At 58.8% G+C, this 15,368-nt stretch overlaps 1 protein-coding gene across 9 annotated transcripts in view; it reads right to left on the minus strand.

The window, feature by feature from the left end:
- TSNARE1 (t-SNARE domain containing 1) overlaps window positions 1-15,368 on the minus strand; it is a 104,113-nt gene that overhangs the window by 37,076 nt on the left and 51,669 nt on the right. For all 9 annotated transcript variants that reach the window (XM_055314250.1, XM_055314254.1, XM_055314253.1 and 6 more), the window contains 2 exons: window positions 10,451-10,528; window positions 9,582-9,651 (listed from right to left, as the gene is read on the minus strand). In XM_055314250.1, coding sequence (XP_055170225.1) covers window positions 9,582-9,651; window positions 10,451-10,528 — 148 coding nt within the window. The remainder of the gene's footprint in view (window positions 1-9,581; window positions 9,652-10,450; window positions 10,529-15,368) is intronic.

Consider the following 15,368-nt stretch of genomic DNA (forward strand, 5'->3'; position numbering starts at 1 on the left):
GGCATTTGTGGAACCGTCTGTAAGGATGTGTGGAAGCCCTCAGATCGACACAGATAGCTACTCAGGCTTTCCCTTTCTTCTGGAGTCAGTTTGAGAATTCGTGTGTTTCAAGAAATTTTTCTGGTTCATCTTAGTTCTGAAATATCACTTTGTTGTCATAATAGATTCATAATATTTCCTAATCAGTCTTGTCATGTTGGATCTGGAATCTTGGTCTCTCTCTTATTCTTTTTTTGTTTCTATTACTGGTTTCTGTTATATATTTTATTTGTTAATGAACTTTACTACATCTGTACGCTCACTCTGCGTCCTTTGTGACTGACGTGCTGGCTTTGGAGGCAGCCGCTAAGATGTTAGCCTCTGTCTTCTGTGCTGTGAGCTGGTGAGCCCTGCTTCACCTCCCAGGGCTGCGCTCACGGCGTCTACGGCTCTCATTCCTCGTGTCTGCACCAGACACCCTGTCACGTTGTGAGTGGGGCTCTATGGGGCTCTTTATTAAAACGAGCAGCATGTGGGACACCTGAGTGGCTCAGCAGTTGAGCATCTGCCTTCGGCCCAGGGCATGATCCTGGGGTCCTAGGATCGAATCCTGCATTGGGCTCCCCACAGGGAGCCTGCTTCTGCCTCACTCTGTGTCTCTCATGAATAAATAAATAAGATCTTTAAATAAAAAAAAACCCAGTAGCATGGAGACGGCCCATCTCCAGATGTCCTGTGGCCCTGGCTGCCTGGCCCTGACCGATGAGCTTCCCCCCACCCCCATGAAAAGAATAACGGATCATGACTAAGAGAATTTCATCTCAGGAATGCAGGGTGGCCTAATACTCAAAAAGGAATGAATGAAATTATCATATCAGCAGGATAAATTTTAAAAGGAGAAAACCATCTTGAGTTACACAGAAAAAGCGTTTGATAAACTTGACACCTAGTCATTATAAAACCTCTAGGAAACTAGAACAAGGAAGAGAACTTGTCCTACTGGATAAAGAAAAGCTAGCAGAGTCCCAGAACACAAGGTGACGTACAAAACCAGGTATGTTTCTGCGCACCTACAGCCAACACCTGCAAACTGAAATTTAATAATTTGTGTAATAAAAATGGTTAACAACAAACTGAACAACATATATGCAAAGCCTGCATACTAAACCTATACAGAACTGTTGAAAAGGAAGAGAAGAATGTCAAATCAGAGAAATTCTGACCATATTCACAGGTTGGAAAACTCAAGATCATTAGGAGGCCGATTCTCCTGAAGTTGGTCTATGGATTCAATGGAATCGCAATTAAAATTAAAACACAATATAGAAAACAGCAGAAATTGATAAGCTATTGTAAAATTTATATTGAAATAGAAAGCACCAGAAGGATCCAAAACCATCTGAAGAAGAGACGAATAAAGATGCAGACGTCCACCAGTGGTGCCAGAACTTACCACAGAAGCTCAGTGATTAGGACAACACAGTGCCGCCACACAGACACGCAGACCAATGAAACAGAACAACCCAAACACAGCACCCCCCCCACACACACACACACTCAAGTCATTTTTGGAAATGGTACTGAGGTATTCAACAGGGAAGAGATAATCCTTTCAACAAACCGTGCTGGGGTAACTGGGTAATCGTGCTAAAAACAAACAAAATCAGCCTGGCTGCCTACCCCATGCCGCACTCCCAGGGGCTCAGGGGACCTTCAGCACCCTCAGGCTGGGACTCACAGCAGACACCAGCAAGACCAGGTGCCCCCCAGGTGCAGGTGGCCAGGCAAGTCTGCAAGAGGGGAGCCACCCCACTGACAGGGGTCAGGAGGCAGGGTGAGGAGTACATGAGAGGGGAGCATCACACACAAAGCATGGCCAGGGCAGGCAATCAGCAGTCAGAGGGCCTGCAGGTTCAGGCCCAGGAGCTAACGTGGAGGAGCAGAGCGGGGAGGAGACGCGGTTGAGCAGGAGGTGAAGGTGAGGGGCACCCACAGCCACCAGCCGCCCCTGTGCAGTGGACCGTGCACTGGCCACGGGAACGCCCGGGTGTGGGCTCCCCCAGCACGGGAAGGAAACAAGAGAAGGAAACAGGCTGGAACCACGAGGAGGAGCCAGCAAAGGAGAGTGACGATGCATGACCCACACCAGGGACGGCAAAAGCCCAGGAGAGCAAGGGCTGCACAGGCTGAAAGAAGCCTCTAGAAGGAGGGAGGATCTCAACAATAAAAAGACAAAAAACCTGGGTGGCTCAGTGGTTTAGCGCCTGCCTTCAGCCCAGGGCGTGATCCTGGAGACCCGGGATCAAGTCTCACGTTGGGCTCCCTGCATGGAGCCTGCTTCTCCCTCTGCCTGGGTCTCTGCCTCTCTCTGTGTGTCTCTCATGAATAAATAAATAAAATCTTTAAAAAAAAAAAAAAGACAAAAAACCCAATTCAAAAATGGGCAAAGGATCTGAACAGACATGCCTTCAAAGGTGTACAAATGCTCAATATGCCCGTGAAAACATGTCCGTCGTTATCAGGACGTGCAAATCAGATCCCAGCGAGAGAGCCCTCGATCCAGCAGGTGGCTACAGTTACAGACAGGTAACCGGCGTCGGCGAGGACGCGCTGCTGGCGGGAAGGTGAAACGGTGCGGCCGCTGCGGAAACGTCTGGCAGCTCCTCAACGTTAAACACAGTGAAGCCGAGCAGCCCCACACCTAGGTCCGCACAGCGCCCACGGCAGCCTTCCTCATAGCAACCTCGAAGACACAATCCGAGGCCCCGTCCGCTGACGAACGGCACCTTGGCCTGCTCAGGCTGCTACCACAAATACCACGGGCCGGACGCCCAACACGCGGCACACAGGTGTTCTCGCAGGCCGGGTTCTGGAAGTCTAGGACCAGGGCGCGGCCGATTCCCTGTCTGACAAGGACCGCTGTCTGGTGCAGATACGGCCTCTCCCGGTGGCGTCCTCACAGGGTGGACGGGGACCTCTGACGAGGGCGCTCACCCCATGTGTGAGGGCCGCACCCTCAGGTCCTACTGCCCTTCCCGAGGCCCCACCTCCTAACACCGACCCCTCGCGTTAGGTTTCCACCTACAGACTTGGAGGGACAGGAGCATCAAGCCACTGCGGGACATGTCCACTCAATGGAACACGACTCGGCCACACCAAGGAGCGCAGGGCAGGTCCAGGCCACGACGTGGGGCGACATGATGCACCCTGTGTCTTCCCACAATCACCCGTACCTTCCTTTGTGCCAAACCCAACAGTCAGTCCCCTTCTACCTTTCCCTGTCCTTCCTACATAGGTTTTTTTTTTTAAGATTTTATTTATTTATTCATGAGACACAAAGAGAAATGCAGAGACACAGGCACAGGGAGACACAGGCTCCATGCAGGGAGCCCAGTGTGGGACTCGATCCCAGGACCCCGGGATCATGTCCTGAGCCAAAGGGAGACACTCAACCCCTGAGCCACTCAGGCGTCCCGCTTCCTACATACATTCAAGGATCCCTTCCGTGTCACCTGTCCTGAGGAAATCCAAAAGCCTTGGAAGGCCCGGGGGGGAAGAGGGCTGGGCCGGAGGTGGCTCTGCTGTCCCAGAGCGGGGCCCTTGAACTGGTTCTGGGAAACCCGGAGGAGACTGCCCAAGCTTTACAGACCCAGTCGTCCGCCGAGCAGGTACTGGCCAACCCCCGAGCCCTCGAGGCGAGCACCCGGGCTTGCCCTTACCCGGTCCCATAGGTGGGGGCGAGGCTATCCCCTGGCACTGCAGCTCTTCACAGCTGGGTGGCCATCAGGGTGGCTCAAGAGTCCTGGCTGCCTGGGGTCGGGGTCGGGGGGGTCCCAGCCAGGCCAGAGCATAGCTGTGACCCACCAGGCCGAGGGGACAGCTATCCAGGCCCCGCACAGCAATCCCCCCTGCATCTCCTTCAGTTCCCTCCACCCACAGTGACAGCCTGCTCCTCCGAGTCCTCACGGCCCTCTAGAATCTTCATCATGACACTGCCTTCTAGAACCTTCCACTGGCTTCCCACTGCTTTGGAAATAAAGTCCAAGCCATCTGCCAGGCCTGCAAGGCCCATGTCGTCTGGCCAGTGCCCACCTCCCTGACACATCAGTAGGGGGCAGGCCCCTCCTTTGGGTTCCTCCAACACCCACATCCACCGCTGCTTTGCAGCTGATAGTAGTTCGAGGAGTGGCTGCTGCGTTTGTAGACGGCGCTCCCACGGGAGGTGGAGTCAGGGCCCCCATCCTGGAGTTGGACAGGCTCATTTCCACCTCCTTCGCCAGAGCACTTCGCCCTGAGCTGACGAGGTTCAGCACCCGTAAGGCCACCGCGCCACAGGGGAGCCCGAGCCACACGCCAGACCTGGGCGGCCGCTGCAGGGACAGCCCAGCCGGGTTCAGCGACAGTCTGCTGACCGTGAGCGAAGATGCTTCCAGATGCTCCAGCCCCAGCTGCAGAGCCACCCCACCCCCAGCGTTCCCAGCTGCGTCCCAGACATCCTGGAGCCAACACAAGCCTCCTCTCACTGCACCTGCCAAGCTGGCACACCAGCTCCGTAGCGCTCACTCCCCTGAGGCCTGGCGTTGGCCCCGGGGCTGCTGTCGGTGCTCCCCGAGAGACGGGGCCGCACACCACATCCAACTCCTGACAACGTCCCCGGGCCCAGGAGGACAGGAGCACAGCACGTCCACCACCCGCCCCCACCGGTAAGCGGTCCCACGCGGCTCTGCTCTCGCTCCACGGCCCCAGGAGAGCCTCCCTCCCCGCCTGCTTTCTGACTTGGCCGGCAGAGGCGGCACCGAGGAGGCAGCAGCAGGTCTCAGGTCAGCCCAGGTGACGGGCCGATGGCACTGCAGATGACTTCCAACCATGGACAGAAATGCGCTCCCCTGACCCCAGCTCTGAAGCAAATCGTGCCCCGTGTCACATGCAGTCGTGACGGGGGAATGAGCAGCTCCGGTGGCTCAGGAGCTCCTCCGTGGGAGGAGCACTGGGCCGTGAGCACAAAGCCCCCAGGGAGCCACAGGCCCATGCGGCGCTGGATGAGCTGATCGTGGCCTCCCTGACCCCCTTGGAGCCGATCGTGATGCAGGAATCCCAGCCGAGAGGAGGCCACACTCTCAGCCAGGAGACCCCCGGGCCCTACCCCTACCCGCCGGGGCCGAGGCCCTGCACCCTGGGCAGCAGTGGGCAAGCCGAGCAGTCACCCCTCACACCCCCACTCAGGACCACCTCGACTACACCCGTGGAGGAGGAAGACGCACCTGTAGTCCCCCACAAACCTGAGAGGACCGGTCAGAAAGCCCCGGGGAGACCGTCCCCTCGGTCACACACTGGGAGCAGGACGCCGGGCGGTCACCTCTGCTCTCCAGGGCGGATGACTCCTCTATGAACAAGACTCACCAGCCTGACAGACCAGGGGGACAGGGGACTGTCGGGGCTGGGGCAAGAATAGGGGCGCCCAGGCAGCTCCGGGACAAGGCCAGGCCTCCACAGTCAAATGTGGCCCTGCACACCTGTGATGGGGGGGCCGTGTACCAGGGCAAGGAGGCACTGCCACGGCCCCGAGGGCGGGTCAGGGCTCCAACCACCCTCCGCTCCTCCCCCACGCACACTCGTGTCCAGGCATAGGCCCCACAGCACACCCAGCGTACCAGCGAGCACCGCCACACAGGCTCCCGTCCAGGCTCTGCTCCCTCCCCGGCCCAGACCCCCCAGGCACGGCCCCTGTGCCCTCCAGCAATGCGGGGGCCCTGGAGCTGTGGGGACTGCAGCAGAGTGGCCACCCCACTCCCCAGGAAGCACTGCCACCCTGAGGCCACCCTCTACTCCCCACTGCGGCTCCCTCCTCCCACACCCCTGCTCCGGCCGTCCTCTGGCTGCAGCTGCGGGTCTGATGGGATCTCTGTGGGAATAAGTCCAGCACCAGGCATAGCCGCCCTCGCTCCCTCCTTCCGACAGGACACCCCCAAAAGGGTGTGGGTCCGTGTGTCAAAGATCAGGACACCCAGGTTCCACAGCATGTCACACAGCCAGGCGGTGACCACACCTGCACAGGTGCACAGCCTGTCAGTACACGGCTCTGGGGCCGAGCCGACCCAGGCACCGGGCTCCAGGCAGTGGGGTGCCAGGGAGGAAGGAGGGAAGGGTGGGGAGGCCCCCTGGGGCTTGGGGGGCACGCTGAGGGGCGGGCTCTGCAGTAGAAGCAGCAGGCCGCGCCGGACACAGAGTGGCCAGCTTACCCCTAGGGGCCGCCTGCCTCACGGCCCTCCAGATGTGCACCCGAACACCATCCTCGGTGCTGTCTGATTCCGGGAGGGGGATGCAGCAGTCGGGGTGCCCCTGGTGGAGGGAGCTGAGGGCAGCTCGGAGGACGGTGGCATTAGGCGGCCATTGGAGGAACAGATGCCCTGTACGAGGGTGGGGAAGTGAGAGGTGGGAGGCGGGCACGCCCCGGGCAGGGCCACCGGCTCACCTCTGCCCCTGCCCCTCAAGGTACACTGACCCTGGTTTGGGGCACCCAGCCCGCCGCACCCCAGGCCCCCCCATGCCTCAGCGAGGCCGGAGCCCGCAGGCCCCTTCACAGATGCCAACGTGAGAGCCACATGGGGGAGGGCCCATCTGCACTTGGACCATGTGGGACCCAAGCCCACCATGAGCGGCAGGGGGTCCAGCCCCACACCCGCCAGAGGAGCCAGGGGGCTCTCCCCATCAGCTCCGGAGCCTCCCCGCCTGCCGTGAGCACAGGCCAACTACAGCCAGCGGCGGGCTCAGCCCACCAGCCCGAAGCCGTGCCCAGGGCCCTGCAGGCCGGAGCCAGGGCTGTCCCACAGCGGGGTCCCAGGGCTGAGGGGCCCCGGCCACAGGCAGACTTGTCATGTGGCGCTCCCAGAATGTCCATCCATCCCTTCAGTGGTGGACCGGGTGACACCCACGGGACACACAAGGTTCCTGCTGCCACTGAGCTTCGCTGCGCAGAGACAGAGACCTGGGAGCCTATGACGCTGTGCCCAAGGCAGGGTCCCCTCATGGTCCTGACAGAAATGGCAAAGCCCATGCGTGTCTCGTGCAAGGTGATTGAAAAACCAGGCTCCAGTCTGTGAGGTTCTCAGGTCGCTCGATCTATCACCTTGAAGGAGCCTCCCCTCTCCCGAGATCAGAGCCCTCACGCTTCTGTCCTACTGCAACATCCTCTACCTTCTATAAGACGAGAGCAATAATACACGGTAGCGTACTTTTTTTAGTCCTTACTTTGCAAAATAAAAAAGCCACTGACTATCAACATGGAGAAAACACGGAGCTGGCAGCTTAGTCGGCCTCAGTCATTTAAAAATCCCAACGGTCCACAAGATGTACAAATCCCAGCAGTGGGGTCCCGGGAGGCTCCAGGCCTGCAGCCCGGTGAGCTGCAAGGTGAGGTAGGACGCGGGGTGCGGAGGAGCCCTGGTGGGAATGCAGTTCCGGTTCCGGGCAGGCAGGAGGCACTAAAGCCAGAGAGCCTGCATCTGAGAGCTGAGGTCCAGGGGGCAGCAGTGGGGGCAGCAGCCGCACCCTGTGCCCGGCAGGGAGGGTGCAGGAGCCAGCTCTCCCCTCCACACCCACGCAGGCGACCACAGCCTTCGGCCAACTGGGCAAGGCGGCCCAGGAAACACGCTCCGGGGCCGGGCCCGGACAAGGCCATCCACGCGACCCAGGGGACACCGCTCCGGGGACCCAACCTGGAAACAGGCACGAAAAGAAGGATCAACCGCAGCTCTGTTCCTGGGAATCTCGGTGGTCCTAATACTAAGAAATGGGAAGAGTCAGAAGATGTGGCTCAGAGTCTCAGCTCAATAATTACCCAGATTCCACAGTGTCCTCTGCAGCTCTGGAGAGCGTGTTTTTAGTGTGTAATAAGGGCACACTCCACCTCCCCCCGCCCCCAGAATCCTAATGGTAAAATGCGGGATCCGGAACATTATTCACCAAAATCCAATTCTGCAAAATGCGTAAGGACTCGAGAAGAGGCTGGCAGGAAATACCAAAATGTTAACAGTACCTCCTCAGACATCCTGTGTGGCCACATTTCCTATAATGAGCATATGCTACTTCCACAATCAGAAAACAATATGTTATTTTTAAAAAAGAAATAAAAAGAATAATTAAAAACAGGACTTCACATAAAATCTGCAAAGGGCCCTCAGTTGCCTTAAGCTCTGAACCGCCCCCACCCCAACTCGGCAGAAGCGGTCCCAGTGAGCCTGTAGGGATGGACAGGAAGAAAGGTGGACAGATGGCTAGCTGGGTGAGTACATGGATGGGTGAGCCAACCCATGAGTGGGTAGCCAGGTGGGTAGGTGGTGGCTGGACAGGTAGAGGGGTAGGTAGTGGGTGGGCAGATGGACGGGTGGGTGGGTGTATGGGTGGGGAATGAACGTGTGGGTGGGTGGGTGGGTAAGTTGTGGCTGGAAAGGTAGAGGGGTAGGTAGCTGGTGGGCAGATGGTCGGGTGGTGGGTGTATGGGTAGGGAATGAATGCGTCTGGGTGGGTAAGTGGGTGGGTGGATGGGGGAATGAACATGTGGGTGGGTGGGTATGTGGGTGAGAAGTATGGATGGTAGCTGGGTGAGTGGATGGGTACACACACAGATGGACACAGTGATGGATAAACAGATGGAGAGGGAGTATGGCCGACGACAATACCAAGAAGAGACAGGTGGTCTTGGCCACAGCCCACACTTCTCAGGGCACGTCTAGTCCACCACCCCATACTATCGTCTCTCCCTGGCAGGATGCTCAGGCTCCATCATCAACCCGGGGTCCCCTGGCAAGGCGGTGGCAAAGGGAACAAGGGCTTAAGTGCAGGTCTCCAGCTCCTCCTCAGAGCCCCCTGCCCCCTCCATGCCCACACCCATGCAGGCATCACGTGGTATTCTCAGGAGGTGTCACCAGGCCCAGGGTGGCAGGCCAGGAACGGAGCTGCCCCCTGCCCCATGCCTGCCAGGCCAGCCCCCTGCAGAGATCGCCTTTCTTCATCCCCAGCGACCCGGCACCCGAGAAGCCGCTCTGTGAGGAGCACCACCTCATCCTAGTTGGCTGCTTCACCCAATCCAACCCAGGGCAGGCCTCCAGGCAACCCCAAAAGCAAAGCCCAACAGGATCCCATAGGGGCACAATCAAAACCACGAAGCCCCACTCCAAGCTAGTCTGTGTGTCCGCTATGTGTGTCACACGGTTTGTCCCCAGGGGTGTTCACAAGTGTGTGGGCCCCATCAGTGAGCTCTGCTGTGTGACACACATGTGGGCCAACATACAAAAACATACAAGCAGATGCATGCCTGCCACCTGAGTGCACCCTGCGTGCATGTGTGTGTGTGTACAGGTGTAGCAGGCACACCTGGGCTTCCACATGGCGTGGGCGCAGGCACACCTGTGTGCCCCATGGAGGGTGGAGCCCGGGTGTGAGCTCAGCCTGAGACTCCAAGCACAAGCTGGCCAAATCTCAGGTATGTGGGGTGTGTGTGTGGTCGAGGCAGGTGTTGGGCTGGTATGTGCACAGGCAGGCATGCAAGTGGGTGCAGGCGCACCTGTGCACACCCATGGGCACGCACATGATCACACACTCACAGGCTCTCCCTCAGCTCTTGCGTGTCACTCGGTGTCCCCAAGGACCGGAGGCTCTGCTCCAAGGAGCTCACTGCCAAGAGAAAGGGACAGGTGTAAGGAGAAGGACCTCCACCAGGTAATCCCGCCTCCAGGGGGCACCCCCACCCTCAGCAGAGGCAGGCCAGGGAGCCCAAGGGCATGGGGCCAAGGCCAGGGAGCCCACTCAGTGACCGTGGGCTGCCAGAGCCAGGACTGCTGCTGTCATGGCCCAGCCCTGCCCCACACCCCGTCATCACACCCAGCAGAGCCCTCCTGCCAGCAGGGCCCTCTCCCCAGCCATTCAGGCCAGGCCCACAGGCTCCCAGCTCTCAGGAGCCGCCCCTAGGGGCCTCACCCGTGGTCTGGAGAGGGGGCTTTTCTCTTACTGACCTGGCAAAGCTCAGGGATCAGGGGAAAGACCAACCCTTGTGTCCAGGGTGCGTGACGCGAGCCACCCCACAACCCCAAATCTGCAGGAGCTGAGGATGAGGCCTGACGGCCCCGAGAGGTGTGCATCTCGCTCCTGATCCCAGCCCCAGAGCCCTGTCAGCCTATGCTGCCCGGGTGAGGCACCCCTTCCCGGCGGGGGCTTGTCCAGATTGCACGGGGCACACAAGAGCAACAGCTGCCAGCAAGAGGGGACACACGGGCCTGCCCTGCCCTGCCCTGAGACCACAGCACTCAGCCCATGCTCTCCTGGGACAGAAAGCAGGGCCTGGGCTGCAGGTGGCCGAGTCAGGGGAAGGCCGCGGGCACGCCCACCACCCCGTGTCACCTTGACTGCCTGCAATGTCAGTGGCTCGAGACGGCCAGGTCCAGTGGGGGTGACAACGGGTCTGGCACAGACTCACCGCTGGAATTGATTTGAAAGATGCTGGCTGACATCTCCTGGAACAGCTCCTGGAGGTCACTTGGGTCTGCCTGCATGGCTGGGAGACAGGAGAGGGGAACACACATGGTCACAGAGCTGCCTGCCCCAGGCAGTCACACCATCCTCGCTTGGGGTCACCCAGAGTGTCAGGGATGAATGCCCAGCCCGCCCCGGGACACTCAGAGCCAGAGGAGAGGGAAGAAAGCATGGGGGTGGCCCTAGGATAAGCCCACCCCGGGGTGCCGGCAGGCCAACCACCCCTGGGCCTCCGGGCTGGGTGCACTTGAGAGAAACAAGGATCCAGGCCCATGTGAGCACTGCACACGCACGTGCACAGTCACTACAGATTCACGAGTCACAGAACAGAAACCACCAACCCAGCAACTGATGCTGAAGTGGGGTCCGTGCCGGCGATGAGTGTGCTCGGCCGCACCCAGGAACAGGCAGTCACAAACGACGCAGCTAAACCTCTAAAACCTGCAGTGAAGGAAGCAGGTGGGGCCTCGTGCCATGGGGTCCCGCGGACACGCAGGGTCCAGACCCACAGGGATAGAGAGCAGATCCGTGTGGCCAGGGGACAGGATGACCTCTAACAGAATGTTCTGGGTTATTCAGTGATGGCTGCACACACTGTTGCAGATACTAAAAACCACTGAAGTGTGCATTTTAAGATGGATAACATGGTGAATTTTATGTGTGCAGAGCTTCACTCAATTTAAAAACTCTACTGAATGTTGTGTGGACACCACCAACCGCTGGAGGGCCAAGAAGGTCACACACTGTGGCCACTGCGGCAAGGTCTGCCTCCCTTAAAGGATGAGGCCCTCCCTGCCCGGTGGCCCAGCCCACCCCATGGCCCTGCCCCACCCCAGGCCCAGCCCACCCCGAGGCCCTGCCCACCCCCTAGGTATCCACCCAGAGGCCTGAACAGGCCTACAAGAAGCTGGTGTAAGACGCTCACGGTGGCTTCATTCTCAGAATGTGCAAGGGGTGTCACTGGCCACCAACAGAACACACAGGCCCCTTCCCACAACGAGGCCGCCAAGAGGAAGGACTCACATGCATGTCTACACTGCCCACCCCGCAGCCCCAGGCCAGCTGGTGCCTCAGCCTGGATGGGCCAGACCTGGGCAGGTCGTCCGGCAATCAACAGGGATGTGTCCGTGATGACAAGGGTCAGGAGGTGCACTCTGACGAAACAGAGGCAGAGTGGGCGGCAGCCCGGATGGGAGTGGGGAGCTGTGGCCTCTGGGCCCCCACCCCGGGCTGGGCAGCCTCGCAGCCCTTGCCCCTGTAACAGGGAGCCCGGTGTGAGTTTTTCTACAGGACACACACACACACACGTAGGGGCTCGGCCCCGGCTCCCGGCCTCTTGCCTCATTAGAAAGCGAGAGGAGAGGGCAGCCCAGGTGGCTCAGCAGTTTGGTGCCGCCTTTGGCCCAGGGCGTGATCCTGGAGACCCGGGATCGAGTCCCACGTCGGGCTCCCTGCATGGAGCCTGCTCCTCCCTCTGCCTGTGTCTCTGCCTCTCTCTCTGTGTGTCTCTCGTGAATAAATAAATAAAATAAAATAAAAAATAAAGAAAGCGACAGGAGGAAATACTTGGCTCCAAGAATCTATCCTATTCTCCACGTCCATGTGTAGATGATTCCAGAAGCCATTTACACAGGGGCACACACCATCCACCATCCCTTCTCCAAGCCTCTGGACCTCTCCCGAAGCCCATCCACCGGCTCCCCCCCACCGGCCAGCCCTCCAGTGGCCATGCCAAGCCCTGGCACCCACCAGCGCCCTGTCTACTCCTGACCCCATGGGCTGTGCATCTTTCCAGATGACACTGGCTTATTGGCTCCGAGACATTCTGTCCCCAGTCCAGGGGTGAGGCAGCCAAGCTCAGAGACATAGAGGCAGTGGGAGCCCAGAAAAGGGCAGGGGTGGGGCCGGGACAGCAGCCTGTACAAAGGTGGAGAGCCACATCCCGCAGGGCAGGGCGGCTGACGGTCTCAGTAGGAGAGACACAGATGCAGCTCCCCAGGCCCTGTTCCAGCGCCAGGCTGTGCAGAGTCCTCAGGGGGAGCAGGCCCCTATGAACTGGGGGGCCGGGGGGGCCAGCCAAAGTGGGAAAATGCCTGAAAGCAGCCTGCGTGGGTGTGCCCACCTGGTGATAGCAGCAGGGATAGCTGCCTATGACACCGACGCCACCACCCCCTTGGGGTTTGATGCACACGGGACATATCGTGGGCAGGTGTGGAAACCGGGGCAGGACAGGGGGTGTGGGGCAGCTGTCAGCCGGCTGCCTTGGGAGCTACTGCAGATCCCCGGGATTTTGGGGGGGTACAAATGTCCCAGCCCAGCAGCAAGGACAGTAAGCCCACCATCCAGAGGTCTGGGGGAGGCCGTGGGGGCTCCCACCTCAGGGGTGGCAATACCCAGGAATGCCAGATGCCCGCTGAGGCCTGTCTCCCTAAAAGCCAGTCTCTCCTTGGTCCTCACACCTGGCCACGCGGCTCGGACACACCCCGGCAGCCAGAGGGACCTCAGGACGGAATCCCGCCCACACCGAACACCCCTTACCCCACGGCAGTGAGAGCTTCCCTCTCTCCCTCTCGTGCTCTTACAAGGAAGCTGTGAGCCTGGGGCTGCATCTCACCTCTCTTCCCTGCTGGGATGCCCTGCAGCTTGATATCCGACCTGGGGGAACCACCCGGGAAGGGCACAGCTGAGGGGAGCCCCCACCCCAGGGAGGGCCCCGTGGAGCAGAGCTGCCCTGGCCACTGCAGGGGGAGACAGAGGCTCCAAGTCACCGTGGGGGCAGCTTAACCTCTTCTTTACTACAACAAAGACACATGGGTACAGAGGAGCTTCTGGAGACCTGACAGTTGCCCACGTCCACAAACACGCTGCTGGGGCTGCCAGGGATGGGGGTGGCCAGGGGTACAGGCTCACCTGGACTGTGTGTGCCCTTCAGTTGGGGCAGGCAGTGACAGGTAACCACAGGAGCACAGCAGGGCCTCTGCACCCAGCCCAGGGGACCAATGCAGGGCGAGGGTGGGAGGACACGGGGAAATAGGTGGCCGGGCTGTAGGAGGGTGAACACGCACCAGCAGAGGGAGAGGGAGGACACCAGATGTCCTGTGGGTGTGATGGGGAGGGAGGGGTGGCCAGCAGCATGGGAGGCAGAGGAGAAACAGAAGGAAGACAGAAGAGGTCACTGGGTCAGCAGCGGGTCAGCTGTGGGTCCCGCAGGGGGACTCTCAGGTCAGGGGCATGTGCCAGCCAACAGAAAACAGAAATTAAAACTAAAAAAATAAGCCAACCTCTCCTGGAATAACAAAGCAGAGTGCCTGTCGTAAGGGAGCAGAGCCCAGGAGCACCCTCCCCTGAGAACAGTGAAAACACCAAGAAACATGGGAAACAATGTTCTGATCATGGATGAGCCGGTGCAGCCCCGGAGGCCCCAGGAGAGGACCCCCCAGGTTGTTTCCTAGGAACAAGTCCAGACTGCAGAGCTAGGTGGGCAGGCTGGAGCAGCCCCGGGGGCCGCTGGGGCCAGAGGTGGACCCCGGGGACCTGGCAGGTGCAGCAGCTCCCTGCGGGCAGGAGCCAGAGGTTAGACCATGAGGCAGAAGGGGCTCCAGGAGCTCGAGGACGCTGCCCCAATCCCCTGGTCTCTGGCCATACATGTCTGTCTGCATGGGGAGAGATGCCCCTCGGCCCAGGGAGCGGGGGCCACCTCCTTCCCCCCAGGGTCAGTATGAGCCGTGGAAGTCACACGGGAGGGGGACAGGAGTGGAGCGAGCACCCACAGCATCCAGCAGTGACCACACAGTGCCACGCCTCAGGAGTGGGGGCAGTGAGTCCCCGGGCAGCAGCTACTCAGAGGTGCCCTGAACGATTTTTAACACGAGCCCTAGATCACAGTGACCCACACACAAGCTTACTGCCCTGGGACAAAGTGTAAACCTCCTCGGGTAAAACAACCAAACCCAGCACCAAAGCACTCAAAATTCATGATGAAAACTTACTGGACATGTGAAGAAGCAGGACACGAGACTGCAACCGTAAGAAAAAACAGCCAACATAAAATCAGACCCAGAAACAACAGAAAGGACATAACAAGGGGAGAAAAGCGTTTGCTGAAGCTGCAAAACTGCTGAAGGACATAAAGGGGTGCGCCTACTGGGTAAGGACAGAGAGGACCCAAAGGGAGACATCCACAGCACGCTTCCATTGTGTGGGATCGGCCACAGGTGCCGTCCTGCCGGGCAAAGGGGAATGTGTCTGAGCAAAGCATGGGGGCCTCTGGGTGACACCCAGCGACCCGGCACACATGGAGCCACAAGACAGGAATGAAGAGAATTTCAAGAAAAAAGGACCAAAAGTATCCAAATTTTATGCAATTAAAAACTGAGAGCTCCATTAAGAATTTCATTAAGTCCCAAGCAGATCAAATATTAAAATTAAGAGCCTAAAACATGGTTTTCAGAACTGCAGGGAGCCTGTGAAGAGGACACTTTCGAAGCAGCCAGAGGAGCACGTGCCCCCATGGAAGGAACCACGAGGGACACCGCGCCTTCCGTAGGAGCCATGGAAGCCAGGCCCAGACATGCCACAGTGACATCTGCGAAGTGCCAAGAGAAAGGGGAAAAAAAAAACCTTCAACCAGAATTTTATACCCAGTGGAAATATATTTCAAGAACAGAAGAAAAACAAAGATTTATTTTTTTTTCAAAGATTTATTTTAGACAAAGAAGCTAACTCTGCCCCCACCAGCTGTGCACCCCAAGAAGCATTAAAAGAAGCTTGTCAGGTCAGAAAAAACAATAAAAGGAAATGTGACTCTACATGGGAAGCCAGAGCCTGGGAGGGCAGGCGTAACGGCAAATAAAGACACCTTG

This window comes from Nyctereutes procyonoides, unplaced genomic scaffold, assembly GCF_905146905.1.
Source record: "Nyctereutes procyonoides isolate TBG_1078 unplaced genomic scaffold, NYPRO_anot_genome, whole genome shotgun sequence".
NCBI classification, from domain to species: Eukaryota; Metazoa; Chordata; class Mammalia; order Carnivora; family Canidae; genus Nyctereutes; species Nyctereutes procyonoides.